At 39.5% G+C, this 20,172-nt stretch overlaps 1 protein-coding gene across 5 annotated transcripts in view; it reads right to left on the reverse strand.

The window, feature by feature from the left end:
• Nucleotides 1-20,172, reverse strand: part of LOC136289762 (protein bicaudal D homolog 1) — a 274,544-nt gene that overhangs the window by 17,656 nt on the left and 236,716 nt on the right. For 4 of the 5 annotated variants that reach the window (XM_066183850.1, XM_066183854.1, XM_066183856.1 and 1 more), the window contains 4 exons: nt 18,499-18,666; nt 10,574-10,745; nt 7,153-7,639; nt 1,583-1,672 (listed from right to left, as the gene is read on the reverse strand). In XM_066183850.1, the coding sequence (XP_066039947.1) occupies nt 1,583-1,672; nt 7,153-7,639; nt 10,574-10,745; nt 18,499-18,666 (917 nt within the window). Of the gene's footprint in view, nt 1-1,582; nt 1,673-7,152; nt 7,640-10,573; nt 10,746-18,498; nt 18,667-20,172 lie in introns of those variants that run through there. The other variant, XM_066183858.1, reaches the window with a different exon arrangement.

Raw genomic sequence — 20,172 nt, forward strand, 5'->3', positions numbered from 1 at the left:
TATCCCCTTAACCTTTTGAAATCAAAGTTGTTGGCAGACTATGAGTGGTCCCCACATATCATTTAAAGTACAGAAGGGACCCAGTTCTTAGTCGACTATAGTCTCTTCTGAATTAAATAAACTCTTTCTCCTTCAGTGGGCTCAACTTGACTAGGTGCAGCTACAAAATGTGCATTTGTTAATATGCACATCACCAAAAAACAGTGCTTTTGGAGAGCTATTGTCCCTCTTCCACCCTCTCCCACACTTGAACAGATTACATCTCCCTGGAAAGGGCTTCGGAAGTCTGGGTAAGAACTTGCAAAAGACAAAAAGAGTCTGAAGGCAGGAACTTTGATCACCCCAACTGAGACAGCAGAAGTGTCTTAAAAGGAAAAATAGCCAAATAGTGCCACATATACTCTAAGACATGCCCAGTTTGCTGTACTGCCAACAGGACTGTTAGTTACTTTGAAGACCATAAAGATTACACAACTTTTTAACCAAGTTTAAAAATATAACAGTCCCTTCCCAGTCTTCTGCTTTCCTCTCATTAGCAGCAGTTGAGCAGCTGTGTTTGAAACTCATTTTTCAGAATGCTCTCCAGTCAATATTTGGAAAACAGACATAGCAGTAATGCACTTATGAAGACATCAAGGAAAATAGTTGTACATTACCCAACAGAAAAATCTATGAAGGAAGCAAACTTATTTTTTTTTATTTTTAAACTTCTCTAATCATTTTTTTTCCTTCAATACTTTTGCTTTTGAAAGTCACCATACTTCCACCACAATGTGGGTCTGCTGTGCAAACCCACTTTCATGAGGACGATTACTTAGATCCCCAAGCAGCCTGAACAATTATTGTATCAGTTGAGATTTTTTGCTTTTCATTCACTCTTTGTACAAAACTTTTGCACTGGACCCGAGAAATTTAAACTGCAGAGTCTGAGAAAAATATCCTGTAGTAAGGCAATGCAAAGCTAGAGGCGTCCAGGCAAAATGTATATGTGTTATGTGGAAAGTAAACAAGACTTAGGAAGGAAAATACTCAAGTACAAACTTTTACATTTAAGAAATATCAGTTAGATTCTACAAAGCATCAGAGTCCAACTCTTTTTTTTGTAGGAACAGTAATTTCTGTTTCTAAATATATAATGGGAAAATACAGGATATATTTTTTGGAATGGGCAACTTCTAGGTTCTTTGGGACTAAAGAAAGATTCTGATTGGGTAGTTCAAATTAGAAGGATTTAGTAATTTTCTAGTGAGTGGGTGATTGCAGCATTCACTGCAATTCACTGGAAGCCAAGATATGGTTATCCATCCCCCTCGTTGGTTACCAGCATGATTGCTTATAGCAACATCTCCACGCACAGAACATATTGCATTAATAGCCACAAAATTCTAATACTTATTAAAAATATAGCATTCTTAAAATAGAAGCAAAGGCAAAGCCATGTGGCAATGGAAAATGACTGGCTGGAAAATCAGAAAAATGTGAAAAACATGCCATATCTCATGTAATTTATACCCACACTTATGCATAGCCATTTGAGTGAATTCAAGGCAACACAATAAAAGCAAATTTGAGAAAAATGTACCCCATCTAGGAGGTCAAGTCGGCTAACGTAGGCCTTTTCTGTTTGCAGAAGTTCATTGGCAATTTTGTGACGTTTCTGCTCATCTGTCTCCTGGAGGAAAATAAGACCAGCTCTTAGGACACTGAAGAAAACATAATTCAAAAAAAAACCCCACCAAACTTAATACTTACCAGTACCTTATAGGCCAAAAACTGAAATACAAGTTTAACGTTTAGTAATAAACACCAGCTTCGAAAAATACATCATTTCCCGCAGTTTAACCAACACATACAAAAGTCAGAGAATGTTAAAAATCAGTCAAATTGCAGAGCAAAATTCAAAGCCTAAAAGACTTAGTATTTTCCAGTTTTGTAAAAGGATCTTTGCCAAAGCACCAGCTCCCCACTCAACAGATCAGCTCACATCCTGGTAATTGAGTACCACTGACCTTTAGAGCTGGAAGAACTGATTTGCAGAGTAAGAGGGAACAGATGGGAGTACTCACTGTTCACACCCGCCCCATTTCAGAAGTTATTTGAACTGCGTGTTCTTTGCACAACAAAATTATTGAAAAATGTTGTACTAAATGTTTTATGTTCACCAATACATTCACTGCTGAATAACTGTTGACTGCAATTAGAGAACTCCTTCTTTAAATCTTTATGGAGGTCATTTTTCCATTTAAAGGGAAGTTTTCATTTTAAAATCTTTTATTCCACAAAATATATTTCTGATTCTTCTGATGAACAGAAACTTAAAACATTCACTCAATTTTCAATATTAAACTAAATATGTTAGAATATGTAATTATAAATTGCTGGGCAAAATTACTCCAAAACAAACAATGAAAGGACAGCTTTCTACAATATCAAAACATTAGGGAAATGCCTCAGGCTTGCAAGTGTCAGGCTCAACAAACTGACACTTCCATTACAAGATTCTTTCTCCAGATCTAGTGATAGTCTGTTCACATCTAACGACATCAGAGTCTTCCGGAAATAAATGGCAGTATTATCACACTGCCTATGGGAAACTGGTAATTGCTAGACAAACCATAAAAAATTCTTCATAAAAAAAAAAAAGAGAGGAGAGTTTGAGAGAGTGGTTTCTGATTTCAAACTGCACACTTCTTCCCACAAGAGTATCATAAACATTTGCAAGTATCCTTACAAAAACTGTGTGAAGAGTAGCAAACATTAAAGTACAGTCTTATATTTAAGGGAGTTCAGTGCATTTTTCCCCATTTTGGTATTCAATAAGCATTCAGAATTTAAACGTATTTCAATTCTAATCGGCAATGTTCACAGTTACACTGCTACATGGCAAACCTCCTCCCGAAAAACAGGCTTTCAATAGTGACTTCAAAGCTGTTCATTAAATCTGTTTAAATCAGCATAGCAACCACAGTAACCTACAGAATAGTGTTTTAAGTGCTGTCAAGAGACATCGCAGGGAGCTGGAGGATTAGCTATTACAGCTACAGCTTGCTGCTTAGTGCAGCCATTTACAAAAGATCTCACATGTGGACTTGAGGCACAAAACCACGGAGGTTACTGGTTCCTCAGTAATTTTATTTTACATTTTTTCCTCACCCCAGAGCCCCACTTGCTCCCTGAAGTAGTGCTATGGAGCCAATCTGTAGTTTACAGAAGATTACTTGAACTAATTCAGAGAGGGAAAATCATGCTTAACAAACACACACACACAGACACAAAAAAAAAATCACATAAAATGAGCTGAGTCCAGATTTCCAATCCTCTCAGTTATCAACCTTACACATCTTCTTAATTCTTGAACTTGCATCTCCTTTCTACATCCATTGCATGACCTGACAGGGGAATCTTCTTTGTGGGGGAAAATGCACATCACGGATGAGTTATATTTTAATCACTGCGGCATGTTCTCATTCCAGCATAAGAACACCCGCCTACAAGGTTAGATCAGTGCAAAAATACCAGAAAACTCTACTACTGCTTTTCTTTCAGCACGTCCACAGGGGGGAAGCAGGGGGTGTTGTTGAGGGGAGGGGAAGGTAACTTCAGGGAACAATTATTTCAAGGAACATTTCAAATTTCTGTGACAATCCATAACACATGGCAACCCAACATATAAAACCAAGCAGAAATGGCTAATGTGCTATACAGAGAACACTTACATTTCACAGGTATATGATTTCATCTGCAGACCAAAATATCTGGAGTGTGAGAGACCAAGGGTTGCATCAGCAGAGACTGCAAACCTGAATCTCTGTTCCAATGCTTGCACTAAATATTTCAGCTGGATCTAGTTTCATAGTACAAAGCTGCTCATCCTTAGAATACTTATATTACTACGGATGCTTAAGAAATAAAAGTAAGTAATTTTGAACTCTGAAATTAAGAAGAGGTGTGAAAAATGCTGGTGAAAGTATGAACCTTCTTATTATCCAAACCAAACAGGAGCCATCTCCTGTCAAGAAAACTACCTGCCAGCATGACAGTGATATGTATGATTCACCTTTACTCAGGCATAGCCCTTGCCCTGAGGGCTTTGAAGGAATATATTAAACAACACAGACAGGGTGAGAGAAGTAGAGTATGAACAAATATAATTAAAATTACACTCTGCTTGTTTCTTGCACAGCAACCAACAAAATGGAAAGATCTTGATATCCCTAAAGAAATTCACAAGAAGATTTATGTATTTGTATTGCATTTATATATTTATATCTTATGCTGAAGATATACAGCTTTGTTCCCACTACTCTTTCTGAAGAAGACTAAAAAATGTATAATCAAGAAGTTGGTAGAACCTCTTAAGTCTTTCAACAGTGAAACATTTCTTGGCAGAAAATTAACTTTGCAAAACTAAAAATTTTACCCTGGTTAAACTGAAACATCACCCTACATTTAGAAATCCATTATCTCCACCAGGTTTTGCATCTGAAACATCAGAGCCCCCAACACTATCATTAAAAGAAGACATCATATAAGGACTTTATTAAAGATTTCAGTGGATTCTTCCCCATCTGTGGCATGCAGGCAGTCTATATCCCCTATTTGCTACCAGTCTCACAACAAACGCACATTTGTCCTCTTGTCTTCAGTTAGCTGTAGCAGCAGATTCCCCAGAAGATGTTATTCAGGAAGTTAATTGATTGAGATGTTCTTGTACTACTCAGCCTCCGCAGTTTAGACAAACCAATTTTTATGACAGGAGGTGTTTCTGCTGCAAGGCAGGAAACTTTTCATTTTTAATTGTCTTTTTGCTTGTTATGATTGTGTTTCATTACTTTCAAACTATTTCAGTAAATAAGAGAAATAAAGGATACTCTACTCTGGTCGTCTGGGGAAATTGTTTCAGATCACTGCCAAATTTAATAAATTTTGCCCAGTTTTTTCCAGAACCTGCAATAATCTGTCTTTAGTCAGATCTTCAGTGATAAGGGAGGGGAAAATAATTGCAAGAGCAACACTATTTCAAAACAAGCCTTCTTTTCCAAGTCCAAAAAGTAATTTCTACACTGGTATTGTACCTATTTGATTCACCCCTTCCAGCTGTGGATTTAGGATTACTTCTACTGTACACGTTCACATTTACAAAGCGAGAGAGAACCACTTTCTGCTCTTTCCTGAACTAAGAAACATGGCATGCAGGAGACAAGATACTTTGCATCAGCATCAAAATACATATATCAGACTCATAAAGTTTTACTATGACTCACACGCATCTGCTCCTTTTACTTTTATTCAATTGTACTTATATTTTTAATCAAAAGGGCAGGAGAGTGCTGTTATCCTGTGGAGTGAACCTTAACTGGACTACATCCCAGTTTTAATATTCTATAATGACTAAGTAGGCATTTAGCAAAATCACAGATTGTCTAATGCTCTTACTTCTTCCCAGTGTGTGCTTGAACACAGAAACAGCCTAAAGGTCCACCAGAGCTCTCCTGTTGAACATCATCCTTCTCCCAATCCAGACAGCATGGCAGCAGCTACTCAGACCACCACATGGCTGATTTCCATTTCCAGGTTGCATTAATCCAAACTAAATCAGTGTTTCATCCTGTAAAGGGTGGCAGAAATGCTTCTCAACCTCACTAGGCTAAAGGGGAAGTCCCTGTTGCACGAGGTATCTCAGGAAGGGCTGCTGCAACCCAGTTCAGTGTTACAGATTTAAGCTTGCACTGGTGCAGAACTGAAAGTCATCCTGCATGAGTTTGTCTTGGTTTTGTGCCCTTCAAGCACCAGTGAACAATATAGATCTAGTTACTGCCACATTACACCTCACAAGCTGAATCATTGTCAATGTAAGACAGATCACACATGCTGGTCCCAGCAGCTCAAAGACAGATTTTAATGAGATTGCTGCCATCAGCATTTGCCCAGTTCCTTCCTGAACTTTAAAACAGAACTGCTTCCCTTTTCAGCTTTTTCCTGAAAATGCTGCCAGCACCTTACTGCGTGACTTGGATTCAAGCTTAACATCGTTGCCCACTGAGAATTCAGCACTTTATAGGCATAAAGAGGGGAAACAGGCATTACCGAACAGGAGACAGAAACATTATGAGAGGTGTGGCAGGTCAAAACTGCCTTGTACTGTACCCAGGCTTATGCTTACTGCAAAAAAAAATTAAAATAAAAGAAAACCCACACAACCCATCACTTTTTATCATTACCTAAGATATTTCAGCCAATAATACATGAGAATTTGAGAGCCACCTTTCCCTGTCACAGAATTTACCTCCAGGCATGTGTGTATGTGACCCCCAGCTAACCAGACTCAAGGGCTGCAGTGAAATGGTGCTGGCACACACCTGGCCAGCAGTGAGGAGCTTTTTCAGCATCAGCTGTTTGGCTCTATGGGGAAGAGGAAGGCTGGGAGGGTCTGCCAAGCTCCCCCTGCCAAACAGGGGATGGCTGGACCAGAACTGTTAATCACATTTACTGCTTTGGTACAAGGAGGCAAACTGCATAAGTAAACTTTTACAAGTGAAAAATATGCACCATTTGCAGTAATTAATTTCCCAAGACAGATTTCCTTCCATCCACTTGCTCCGTTTAAGCATTTAAAACCTTCCTTACAAGGGAGCTCAAATTCACCATGATATAAGTTCTTCTGCTAAAACGTCATATATTTAGTGTACCCTGAACATTGCATCTTATCTGATCACTAGCAGACTGCCACTGCCTTTCCAGCTTTGACTTGACAACTACATCCAAGTTAGGGATTCACACAACACTTCTGCCTGAAGCTCTGTCATTACAGTTTACTTCGCATGACATTTTATTTCATATACACCACTAACATGTGTCCCTTGTAGGCTGGCACAGCTGAAGCATGGTGCTAAACACGTATTTGAGTTTCCCTTTTTTTTAAACCGCAGATAACTAATGGAGAAAGATCCAAGGGGATGAGGAGAAGAGCAAAGTGGGGGGAGAGTATGGGAAAAGGAAAGCAAATTTTTTTCTTGTCTTTTCTCAGAGGGAAAATAACCAAAATATTTTCAATTTCTGACCTGCTCCTGGAAGGAGTATTTTTGAAAATAAAAACCTAGAGAAAATACAAAAAGTAGTGATATATCAGGATTTAACCATTTCTCTCTTTACCTTTGTTTCTACAGGTTGATCATGTTTACTGCTTTCCTCAGCTGGTTCTTCCTTGACATCAGAATTAATTTCTAGAGTTTCATTTTCGGGTGGGGGCAGCGTGTCGCTGCTCGGAGTCCTGTGGCAGCTGTTGAGCATCTGCTCCTCACAGGCAGTCACACTTTGCAAGGACTCCCTGCGGGTGCTCTCCCCTTCCCCGTTTATCCAGCTGCTGTTTGTGGCATCCTCCGGGACAGGGGTGGACACGGCCGAGCTGCGCTCCGGCGATCTCCCATCCTCGTCCTCCGGCTGGTCCTGTGCCACGACACCGTTGGCCGTGGGCAGCTGTGCAACCTGAGTGTTGTCAGTGCTACTCTTTCCCTGCTTCTGTAGTGAGTGCTGGGAGGGGAGTTTTGGCTGAGGTGATGGCGTGGGCCCATATCTTCCTTGAGATTTAGTGATGTGGAGAACAGAGGAGTCTTTCTTCAGATCGTTAGGATTCAGTGAGCTAAAAACATCAAGCAAACAGAGCACTGATGAGAGAACGGTTAAACATGGACTTACAGAAAATCCTGGTATGGGAAATAGGAGAGTTGCACCATGTAATCAATTCTTCCCAAAAAAGTTGCCTTTTTTTTTTCCCTGTGTTAATATTAGGAAGTTCTGAGATCTGAATTGCATTCAAACAGTTATAAACAAGCTTCTCTTACTAGAAACCCACACCTCTGTCCATTTTGAGCCATTGCATCCCTATATGTCTTGAATTCTGTGTGTATGGGAGATTTAAATTGGATATTAGGAAAAATCTCTCCACTGAAAGGGTCATCAGGCATTGGAACAGGGTGCCCAGGGAAAACTTTGAGCCACCACCCCTGAAGGTATTTAAAAGATGTGAAGATGTGGCACTTGAAGACGTGGTTTAGTGGTGGATTTGACAGTGCTGGGTTAACAGTTGGATTCAATGATCTTTTGCAACCTAAATTTTTCTGTTCTTAGCTCCATGAAACAGACCAGGAAACCAAGAAAGTGAGAGATGAAGCAACTTGCCCAAAGTGTCCCTGGTTATTGGCAGAAATGGAGCAAAAGTTGTGGTTTCCCAAGTCCTAGTCCACTGCTTAAATTAACAAGTGGCCCATTCCCTAACAGCTCTTTAATTACTAAAAATTAATCAAACACATTGCAAGAATATTTAGCATCCCTTTCTTTAGTTCAGAATATTACATGAGGACCTTTACATTTTTATCTCATTTATTCTCCAGTTTCTTTAGTTAGCAATGTCCTTTTTTCATGCTGCATCTTTTCTGAAGATCTTTTTCCTCCAAAATTTATCTCTGCTTTAAACACATTATCTCTTGTTCCTGACTGTCCTCTATTCCTAGTATGGACCTCCATCTTCTGGAAGGATGAAAACTGCTTACAAACCATACTTTTACTCCTTATTTATAGGATACTTTACACAAATGTCACAATGCACTTCTGTGCGCATAGATCAAAAATAACTTACACTAGCTTTATCTTTTTCCATCATTTAACGAAAAAGAAATTAAATCTCTTTTTCTTTAGTCATGTAAAGACTATGCCTTTTTTATTAAATAAGCTTAACTCCAGGATAAAATTAATATACATTTTTCAATTGCCTGCACAGAGTAAACAGGTTTAATTAACTTTCTGCCATGCCTACATGCTTGTGGGCTGTACATACTAATGAAAATAAGTTATTACAGTTGACAATCACAGTTTGCAGCTCATGAACATGCTACCTAGCCATTTAAAGATCACTAATTAAAAGTGAAGTTCAGCTTCACAAAAGACACATTTTGCAAGTTGAGCTCATTCAAAAAACAGGAATTACCTCCACTGCCAAAGCAGGATAATCCAGAACTCAGCATGCTAATCATGAAAGTTTCTCACAAGCAGAGATCATAGACTTGAGTAGAATTTAGTCATTGGACAGAAATTACTGGTGTACCTAATAAATTATGTTGCCCAAAAGCATCTCAGCTTCGCACAGTCCACAAAATATCCCTACATGTAAAGATCTATCAACAAGAAAGTTTTCCTTCTTTCTTTCTTTCTTTCTAGTTTCCTTTCATTGCGTAATATGGACGAAGTTCCTGTACAACGCAGCAGGCAGGTATAGGAGGAAGAAATGTAGGGCTCAGTGGTGCAGGGTACAATGAACCTGAAGAGTTTTCTTCCAGAAAGGATTTTTTTTTTTTCTAAGGATACTGCACTGTTTAAAAGATGGGTGATGCTTTGGAGGAAGACTGGAAAATAAAGTGATAGCAGGATTAGAGACTAGTGCTAAAAGTATTCACAGGACCTCCAGTCCTGCAGCAATCTCTTTTTCCCATCTCTGAGCACCTGCCATGACCAAGTGCAATTTAGTCTCTGCCTAATGACAGAAGTTTCTTGCAGATGAAGCTCTGAAATTATTTCTATTCCAATGGACAAACATACTTTTGCAATGCTCAGCTGCTTCCATTCAAAGGATTAAATTTCACCCATTTTAAGGGGAAATTCTCTCAATGAAAGCCCTATTCCTATGGCTCCACAGAAGGTCGTGCATTCATGTGCTCTGCTGTACATCATGCATTCACTCACACAGGGGGCATCCCTTCAGAACCCCAGTGTCCCAAGGAAACACGAAAAAACCCACATCCAAAACTTGCAATGCTCAACTGTCACTGGACTGTTTCTTGAGCTGTTCCTCAGTCATGGGCTTTCTGGAAAGTTGCTCTCTTTACACAGAGCAGATATATTTGAAACTTCTGTTTCAGAGCTTATAATGCATCTACTTAGAGATGCATCACCTGCATCCAATTAAAGACACCCAAAAAACACTGTTTTGTGAAAGCAGTGTTCACTGTGGTTCTTTTTTCCCAACGTTCCAAATGTTTCCCATAAACCACACAATCAAAACTCAAGAACACTGAGCTTTTTCCACCAAAATCACCAAGTACTAAAAAGCAAGACACTTAGGGATGTATGCCACACCACTACAAATAATTTGTATAGTTCACCCTCTTCACATGAGTGATTTAAGAAGACAATATAAAATTAAAACCAGTATTTCAGGCTTTTCTATTTACTCATAAGAGTATTTTTTTCTTCTTCAAGAACAAAAGTATTTAATATTAGCTTCAATATTAAATTAATTTCAAATTGCTGGGATTGTTCAGTTTGTTTTTAAAATGCTACAAGTTTCCTTTTTTTTAAAGGAAAATTAGGACTAATGCCTTAAGAAAAAGCACACCTTGTAAAGCCAAGTATATGACTGGCTCCCACAATTTCAAAACACATTCAGTTTTGCCATCAAGTCCTTTAGCAGGGATAGGAGTGAGCCCTACCACAGTACCAGCATTCTTCCTCACAGCTTCAAGTCCCAACAATCCCCACACAACAAAAGGTGTCACAAACCAATCCAAATTCCATTACATACCTGCCTCCCTCAAAACGGTTGATGAGATCTGAGACTTTACTGGACTTTTCCTTTGTGACACTAGAAACAGCAGCAGGTGTCTCTTCCTCCATTCTTGGTTTCTGATTTGTTAAAGCTTTATGCCTAGGGGTTTGGTATGTTGCCTTCTGCAGATGAATTGGCTTTGGAGGCACTGCAAACAACAACAGCAACAAAAATCACTCATATTTCTTTGAGCTGCTAGAATACAGAATCATAGAATCCTTTAGGTTGAAAGGGACCTTAGTCCCTAGTTCCAAATCCAAATCACCCAGCTCCAATGGGGATGGGCAGGGACACCTTCTTCAAGACCAGGTTACTCTCACAAATTACATTTTTGCATAAAGAACTTATTGCAGCAATGAAAAAGAGATACTCTTGGCTTTAACCTTAAAGCTGCTTAATAAATACAGGGACTTCATACAATTCTTCATGCACTGTTTGGTATTAGGGATTTTGTTATGTTTCTTGACTAAAAGCTGAACCATATGCTACTTTAACAAGCTAGAAAATTAGGGAGTTTTCTTGTCTGTGTGTTTGTTTTTATAGTGCATCGTAGGAAATAGATATGAGAGGTTTATGATTGCAGGTATTGTAATAAAAAAAGAATTAAGCACAAAGGAAAGAGCCATACTGTGGAGCTCAAGAGACAGATTTAAATTGCTGCCCCAAAACTCTCATTCTTTACCTTATCCCTTGCGACCTTAATAATAATCATCAGCAGAAAAGGTATTTGCCTTCAGCTTTAAAATTCCCTTACTCACTCAACCTTTGTCTAATTATACTGCTGAAAACCTTCCACCCTGAAAATATATTTTTTTATTCTTGCTTCTTCCCCATCCTTACCATAAGTTCTCCTAATTAGATTGTTAATGATCAGCCACTGTTTAATACAGCAGTGACTAGAAGACAAAAGACAAGGTGACACATAAGGCAACTAAAGTCACAGCACTAAAATCTTTAAACTAACTCTGCCAGTGAGCAACCATGAAGGGAAGGAGGACTTGAATTTACTTTAGGAATTACACACCACTCTCGTGGTAGGGGGAAAAAAGCTCTAGTAAAGGATACACGATCGATGGATATGGAAAAGCCATGCTCTTCACATTGCTGATGCTAGAACATCTTCCTAATTTACCCTGGAAAACTCATGCACCACAGGACTGATCTTAAATCCCATCAACCAACATTTGAAAGGGATGTTGAAAAAATTCTTGCAAATATGCTAATCATAGATGGTGATAAACTTGAACACTCGATTAAGGGCGATTTTTTATTTCTTCCCTTCATTAAATTTATAGGTAATACAGGAGGTAGTATTTGTCTGTGTTTCCAACAACCTAGTTGCACTTAAGTGGGATTGCAGTGATTGCTGCAGTCTGAAAAGTACCATGAGAGACTCTGTGCAGAAATAAATTTGCCACAAAAAGCTTTAGACTTCAATCATATCAAAAGCAAAGGCTGATAGATGAAATAACCAGAGGGAGAAGGAAGACAATTACTGTAGGTCAGGCGCTTTTACTGTGCATATGTGCACCCTCATTCCTCAGAAGTTTTGTATTTGTTAATGTATGCAAATAAAGCAACTTTGGGGAAAGATGCAGTACAGAAAAATGACTCAGAATGCACTCTTTAGAAGGAGTTACTTTGCAACCCCGAAACAAGTAGATTAATAAATTGTGCAACTGCTTCAGTGTCTGCAGTAACTGCAATCCCTCCTGAGGAGCCCCGTGCAGCTGCTTGGCTGCAGCTGCAATGCAGTGGAATGGCTTTCCCCGAATTCCCTCTTCTCAGGGAGCTGGGGCAAGGCCTGGCAGAATTAGGCCAGCGAGCATCAGATAATTGTCCAAGCACTGAATAGCTGGTTGTGCTGACAAAGGCCATGGGACAGCTGAAAAAAGGAGACACAAGCAGGCTGGGGAAAAGCAGGGCACATAATTGATCATAAGCACTGACATCCCCTCGGGGAGGAGGTGGACAGCAAAGGGGACACAGAGTGGATTTGCTGACCCACACCACAGCAATTGGTAGGAACATTTCTTGCTCTTGCAATGGACTCTGTGTAACCCCCAGTACTGTGAATTCTCTTGTGTAATGGACTCACACATCTCTTCAATTCTTCTGTACATCTCATGAAATGTTAATATCCTCATAAGGATATATTAAAACTACTAAACTTGAGGGAATTAATGCCTACTGATAAGGCAGAAGGAATTAGTTGGTAGGTATTTTTATACTGGATCCACTGGGACAAAAATCAAATTCTAGGACATTTTGTGGAAGTGTCACACTCTTTTACAGCTGTTACTGAAAAACCACTAAGCTAAGCAGCATTTACATATGGCAAGCAATGAGGAACCTCCTGTCAAACTGGACTACCCCCATATACTGAAAATCCATGTAATGCCTTGAGACGAGAACCACAAACCAAACAGCCAATTCACTTATGCAAAATATTATATTCCTTACTCCCTATGAGCACTTAGCAGACAGCATTTCCCCTATCAGCTGCTGCTGTAGCTACTGTATGGTTCAGAGATGGTGAAGTGAAGAAAGAATAGTCACAAGATCAATGGAAAGAAAAGAATCAGTAGTGTGAAAAAAAAAACCAACCCACAATCCTCAAACCTTCCTGTAAGGTCAGCCTTGTTAACAGGGATTATGGAAAGCAAATTCCATTAATTCTCTCTTCAATGTACTTCTGTAGTGTTTTGTTTTAATCAGATTATTTTTCAGTGTGTGCAGAGCAAAGATCTTAAGGAAAAAAGAGAAAAGACTAGCCTATTGTAGTAACCTGCATAATACAGAGCTCTCTTTTAGTCTATAAATACTCTTGCCTCTGTACTGTAGAATTTTGAGCGCATTAGGAGATATGAACTGCTTATTCTGCCCAAAGAAACCCTTCCATATACTGAGGTAGCAGATACTGTACACCACTAGCCAAAATCACGATTTATGCTGCACTGCCTAGTTGTGCATTCAACTTTGCATACATACGTAAGGAAATGTCAGGCAGTGCTATATAAATGGCTCAAAAGGTACAACCACCTTTGCAGACTCCAAAGCATATCAGCAAAGGTCATTTATCTCTTGTCTTAGAAAGTATAACGTGTTCAATGGTTAAAAATGCTGCTATGCCTTGACTCAATGAAAATGAAGTTAAAAGTTCCTGTGGTAAGCAACTACAGCTCTCCTGGCTGAGTCATCGATCATCACCTCCCTGTGTGCTCCATCACCTTCAGGAATATCAAATGAGCACTGCTGAATAGATGCCAAAGATTTATACTCTTAAGAGCAGTGTGAAATAACCACTAACCTAAACTCAGCAGAAATAGAGAAAAAAAACATCTCTTCGAGATGTGCATTTCCACATCTTTAGTTCCCACCACAGAAGAACCTTTCAATAGTACATCAAGAGAGAAGACCAATAATAATCAGACGTTTTTTGTTCTCTCCTTTGTCGTCTTCACAGTGATAATTTGGGTATTTGTCAGTTTTGTTGATAAAAGAGACATTGTAACAGGTTTCTTAAAGGACCACCAAGACTGGGGAAGCCTACCCAGGAACAGCTGTCAGTTCAAGTCACCTTTAACTGTACAGGTTTCATTTGCCAGGGAAGTACGATCTACATCCCAGACCTTTAAGAGGTCTCTCAGCTTTTTTAAGCCCAGGACACTGAAAACTTTTAACCACAGGCTATATAATAGCTGAGAAAGGAAGACGGGATTCACACTACACAGCAGATAGGCAGCTAAAATTGACTGCCAAAATCTAAATGTTTAATCTGTTGCATCTTTATCATTTCACACTAGCACAAACCAGGCCAACTTTTGGAGTGGAAATTCACCTCCAACCCAAACAAAAATGCATCTTCAACCTCAGCAGGAGATTCATAAGTACTCCTAGGCTCTCATTAGAAAAATTTAAATGAGCAACTGATGCACAGCCTTGAACTGACAAGACACTTCACTGCTTTGAAGAAGTGTTGGCATTTCCACATATTTTGTATCCTACAATAAACTGCCTGGTACAGACAGCAGTTTTGGTGCCCCGTATTTAGCAATTTGGCATCATAAAAAACTGATGCAAGAGGATCAAAAAGCAAGCAGTAGAAGAAACAAGGGAAAAAAAGGCAATTTTTATGTGTCACTCTACATGAACTCTGCTATTGCAAGGTTCAGATCGCTACCCAAATATTTGTAGGTAACAGCAAATCTGAAATGGTTTAACAATTTGCTTCCCCTCTTGTGGATTGAATTCATATTGGAACTTGGTAACATATTTTGCTATTTCCACTGACTGCCTCCAGTCTGCATTAGTCCACTTTATCAGGGAATGCACTGCATTGATGCAAAGGCAAAGCCCCACATCCCACGGCTGGTACAGACACGCAGACTGTGACTGCTTTGCTCCACAGCCCCGAGTCCTTTGCTCAGCTCTCTCATCAGTTTTCAGCCAGTTTCAGGCTTTGTTCCAAATTTATTCCAAAGATTTTCCTGAATCAAACTCTGCTCCAGACAGAAACCTGATACATGAATTGCAAAATTGTTGATAGAAGGAATTATTGGGGAACAAAAAAAATTGATGGAAAGAATTACTGGAGAACAAAAATCCTGCTTTTACTGACAGTGTATCAGACAGGTTTTTTTCTCCTTGAAATACCAGGGGGAAAAAATGAAAAGAAAGAATTTTATATTGGATTGTGTGCAGAAATTTGTTTGCTTGACCTAGCTACCCTGAGTGAACTGTTTCCAAATACTTAAACTACTTCTGAGAGACCAAGTACAGACAAAAGTACAGGGTTCACTTGAAGTGGAAGATTTTGAAGATTTTTCCTCAATATTAAAGCTCTATTCCCTTAATAATGCAAAATTTACTGCAAATGGCTGTACCACACTTGCAACACAACCTCAAAGCCATGTTTATATCTCTCATTTTAATTATTTTTGTAGGTTAGATGAAGGTCATTTTGCAGTTAGCTCCTCCACAACCAAGTATATTGGCATTACAATTCAGGTCTGTCATCTTTTTTCCTTTCACTATGAAAGGCCACTTAGTATTTGCACAACTAGAACAATCATATGGAAAAATGTTTCCTGCTGCTATAAACCAAAAATATTTCGGTACCTCCACATGAAAGCTCTTTTAAAAAATAGTGGCCACTTTTAAACCAATAAACCAGAGCAGCCTAGTCTGCTTAGAGCATTTAGACTCCCAAATGCCTCTCTTATTAATTCTAGTTTCTTTTGTTTCAATTCAATAAAAAGCCAAACAAAAGATATACTGTAGAACTTCCTTCTGATGCACATATTTAATATTAATAAATGGAGACCGACCCATGAACAAAGGAGACACAAAATACTATTTACAACAGTATTATTGAATTTCATCTACACAGCTGCATTTCTTAGACTACAACACTATTCCTGGCTGTGGCACATTTTGGAGTACACAATATTGACAAACAAAAGGAAATACAGCTAGGAAAGAGCAACAACAGCTGTGTAACTTGAATGAATGGGGTCCAATAATACACAACTCCTAATTTATCTAATAGCTAAAATTTTATAGTAAGTGTGTTGGCTTTGTTTATGAAAGGCTTAAAATCTTATAATTGCTAGCACATTTCTATTTGTCCACTAATGACTTTCAAAATATTTTTCTTAGGAAGAACACATGTTCTCTTTGCTGTAGAAAATTCATTCCAGAGGCCTAGGAAATTGCGCAGAAAGGCTCCTCAGATAAGTAATGTTTACATATGACTGGCAAAAATATCTTAGTTTAGTTAACAATGCTGGCAAATGTTCTGTAAAAGCAAAATACACAAAAAAAAAAATACAGCCTTATTTTGCTCTCATTCTCCTGAAGTAAACAAAACTTTCTTGACACCTCAAAAAATTTCTTCCTGCTCTTAACTCTAAGACGAACTTAGGACTGATGCAAAATTCTTCAAGGTGCATTTTCCCATCGAGTGACACAGATATTTCTGAGTCCACTACGTGATGACTCTGTGTGATTCTAGTTTCCATACTTGATTTAGACATCCTCTAGTGTGTGACCAGGTTTTGGTAGCTGGGGGAACTACAGGAGTGGCTTCTGTGAGAAGCTGCCAGAAGCTTCCTCTGCATCCAACAGAGGCAATGCCAGATGGCTGCAGGATGGACCCACCACTGGCCAAGGCTGAGCTGATCAGAGAAGGGAGTAACACCTCTGTGATAATACATGTGAGAGGTGGAAAAAGTTATTGTACAGACATGATTGTGCTCAGAGAAGAGAGGAGTTGACAATATGTGAGAGGAACAACTCTGCAGACACCAAGGTCAGTGCAGAAGGAGGGGTGGGAGGTGCTCCAGGTCCTGGAGCTGGGATTCCCCCACAGCCCGTACTGTAGCCCATGGTGAGGCAGCTGGGCCCCTGCAGCCCATGGATGTCCATGGGGTTGCAGAGATCCATCTGCAGCCCGTGGAGGAGACCCATGGGGAACAATGTGGATGCCTGAGAGGAAGCTGTCATGCCATGGGAAGCCCACACTGGAGCATGTTTGCTGGCCGGGCTGTGGGGGACCCATGCTGGAGCAGGCTGTGCCTGAAGGACTGCACCCTCCACTCGTGCTGGAGCAGCTCATGAGGAACTGTAGCACACAGGACACATGCTGGAGAAGCTCATGGAGAACAGTCTCCATGGGAGGGACTCCACTCAAGCTGGAGCAGGGGAAGGACTCCTCAGCCTGAGCAGTGGCAGAAACAACCAGTTCTGGACTGACCATAACCTGTGCTGGACTGACCATAACCCCCATTCCCATCTCCCTCCATCACTGGGGAAAGGAGGCAGAGCCTGGGAATGAGGTTGGGGCGGGGGGAAGATATTTTTAAGATTTTTCTGTTCTGATGGTGGATAAGGATAAATTCAACACTTACCCCATGACAGTAATCAGTTTTTGATCTCCCCTGTCCTTAACTCAGAAGTCTTTTGTTGTATTTTCTCTCCCCTGTCCATTTGAAGAGGGGAGTGATAGAGCAGCTTTAGTGGGTACCTAGCATTCAGCCAGGGTCAGCCCTCCACATCTAGTTTTCTGTAAGTAATTTTCATTTCTGTCTTATCAGCACCATGTCTCAGAATCCAATGCACTGAGCACTGTGATGTATGTCTTCTAAACTCACTCTCTTTTTTTAACTTTTAAAATTATCAAAGTTCCTATTGCACATCACCTCTAAAAGATATCAGTCCAGATTTGATTTGAATTCAAGATTTCTGGAAGGTAGTGACTCTGCTGTGATCAGCTACAGCAGAATCAACAATATTACTGAGCGGACTACATAAAAAGATGGTTTGAGTCAACATATATAGTGATTTTATATATGTACAAATTATACATAGATATTTATACATGTATACGTATAAAGTGTGTATATATGTGTGTGTGTGTATATATATACACAGGTTGATCTATTTAGCTTTTAAAAATGAAGATATTATCTATGGAGAGAGACAGAAAGAAGGGAAGTCTAATTCTAGTCTGTGTACATTACTGTCAGCTTGTCAGTTTTTGGTGCACAAACATGAAGTTCCCATCTCTCCACATACTCCTGTGGGAAGGCTCCTCTCAATCTCTGCTAGAATTCCAAAGACCTTGAATATCTTCCCACCACCCCTGCCTTGAAGCCAGACTGTCAAACACTCCAGTTTAAAAATAGTGTCCAAACCTCCCAGCTCAAACACAGCAATACTTTTGAAAAATAAGCCAGAAATTACAGAATCATAAGGCATTTACAGAACATTTGTATTTCAGTAGAAAGCTTATGCCCCATGGTTGTCCCTCTTTCAAATACACTTCTCTCGAGGTGCTCTGTTGTTCTCAGAAACCTGAGAGAACAACTTGTCTAACAAAAATATTTGAGAGTACTTACCTTGTGGCTTTGGACTTGAAGCTGAACGTGGGGACTGTTTAAGTGGCACACTTCCATTTATTCCCTGAGCCGCCTCATTGCGTACATTCTGCTCCAAAAGCCTGGCTGTGGCACTCACTGCACAAGCTCTAGACAGTATCAAGGGCTTTGGACAGATGCTGCTGCTGCCTGAAAAATAAATACATATAAAAGTAAGAAATGGGATTGAGTATAGGGGTAGAATGACTACAAGAACATTTATAAGAGTGCTAACAATTCTCCACAGAGAATATTAAAATATTTAAGAGTTTCTCATCCTAAGAACACTCTTTGACTTCCGCTGAAATTTGTTATGTTGTTTAAACCTTGAAGAGTTGGATATTAAGAATATACTTCCACCATGACTAGCCTAAGCTCTTCTATAGGAACATGACAACATCTAACAGAGTGTTTTCCTTTTTGAATTTTTGCTTGTTCAACTGAACTGTAGAAAACCAGCATTTTTGTTCAGCTATCCTATTTCTGTATTCAAAGTGTGGACAAAATGCTATATGTTCAGAACACTTATTTCATTACTGATGGAAGGATCCAAAAGTCAGCTAAATTAATTGTGTCTTTTTTGGTAGGAAAGGGCCCTATTATCAGTATTAAAAGAAAAAAAAAAGAGCACAGCATAAAGCCAGCTGACTCTTTCTTATCAGAATGGAATTTATTCTCGTTTATAGGATCAATATGCTGTTATTGATAAGAAATGTGGAAGAAAATATAAAGCAAAACATATTCAAACAATGGAAAATGTAATTAAAACACTTATTATAATGTGATTACAGAAGCCAAAACCATCCATTCCAGTTTGGGGGAGTAATATGAAGGAATAATATGAAGGACTTTGAGATGTCACTTAGGTCAATATTCATTTACCTCTGAATCAAAAAAAAAACCACAACATTTTTGTGGGAGGAGCGAGGAAAAGGAGGACAGCCCATTTGTCATTTATTGCACTATTGTCACAATTATTTTCATTTTTAAAGAAATATTAAGGTAGAGTTTCTGCACCTCTGTTCACTGTTGCTGTTTGCCACCCTTTCCATTTGCTTGCCTTTGCTGGGTTTCTCTTTGCATGTTTCCATAAAAAGAAAATCCAAACCCCACTCAACCATTCCATAAGATGATCTTCCTATATCTTCTGAACAACGACTGGTCTGCAGAGTTTGGACCCTCTGATCTGATCCAACTCCCTCTCCCACTGCAAAATCCACCCACCCCTAGCCAAGAGGGCGAAGCCTGCTCTTAGAACAGCAATGGAAAGGGATGCTACAACTATTGTTCTGTGCTGCTTAATGATTCTTCAGCATTTTCTGGATTTCAACAATATTTCCAAGTATTTATTCTTTATTTCCTGCAAGCCTATTTTTCCTGTTAAACACTGAGGTAGCCTTAAATCCAGAGGCTGCCTCTACCAACATGGACTCCTGCAGAGGTCCACGGTGAGATCAACAATCCGTGCTACCAAAGCCCCAGGACTCAGCTGACAACCCATGCACAACATCCACAGCAGCAGCACAGCATCTTTCCCTCTTCTAGTTCATCCAAGCAGCAAGGGATCTCCCAGGAACATAAAGGTGGCTGTTCCAGAGTGATGAGGATAATCTAACAAGGCCCCCAACCTACAGAAGCATCCCAGATGCTTGCAAT

This window comes from Chamaea fasciata, unplaced genomic scaffold (genome assembly GCF_029207755.1).
Source record: "Chamaea fasciata isolate MVZ Bird 193981 ecotype frontalis unplaced genomic scaffold, bChaFas1.0.hap1 SCAF_5, whole genome shotgun sequence".
In the NCBI taxonomy this organism is placed as follows: domain Eukaryota; kingdom Metazoa; phylum Chordata; class Aves; order Passeriformes; family Sylviidae; genus Chamaea; species Chamaea fasciata.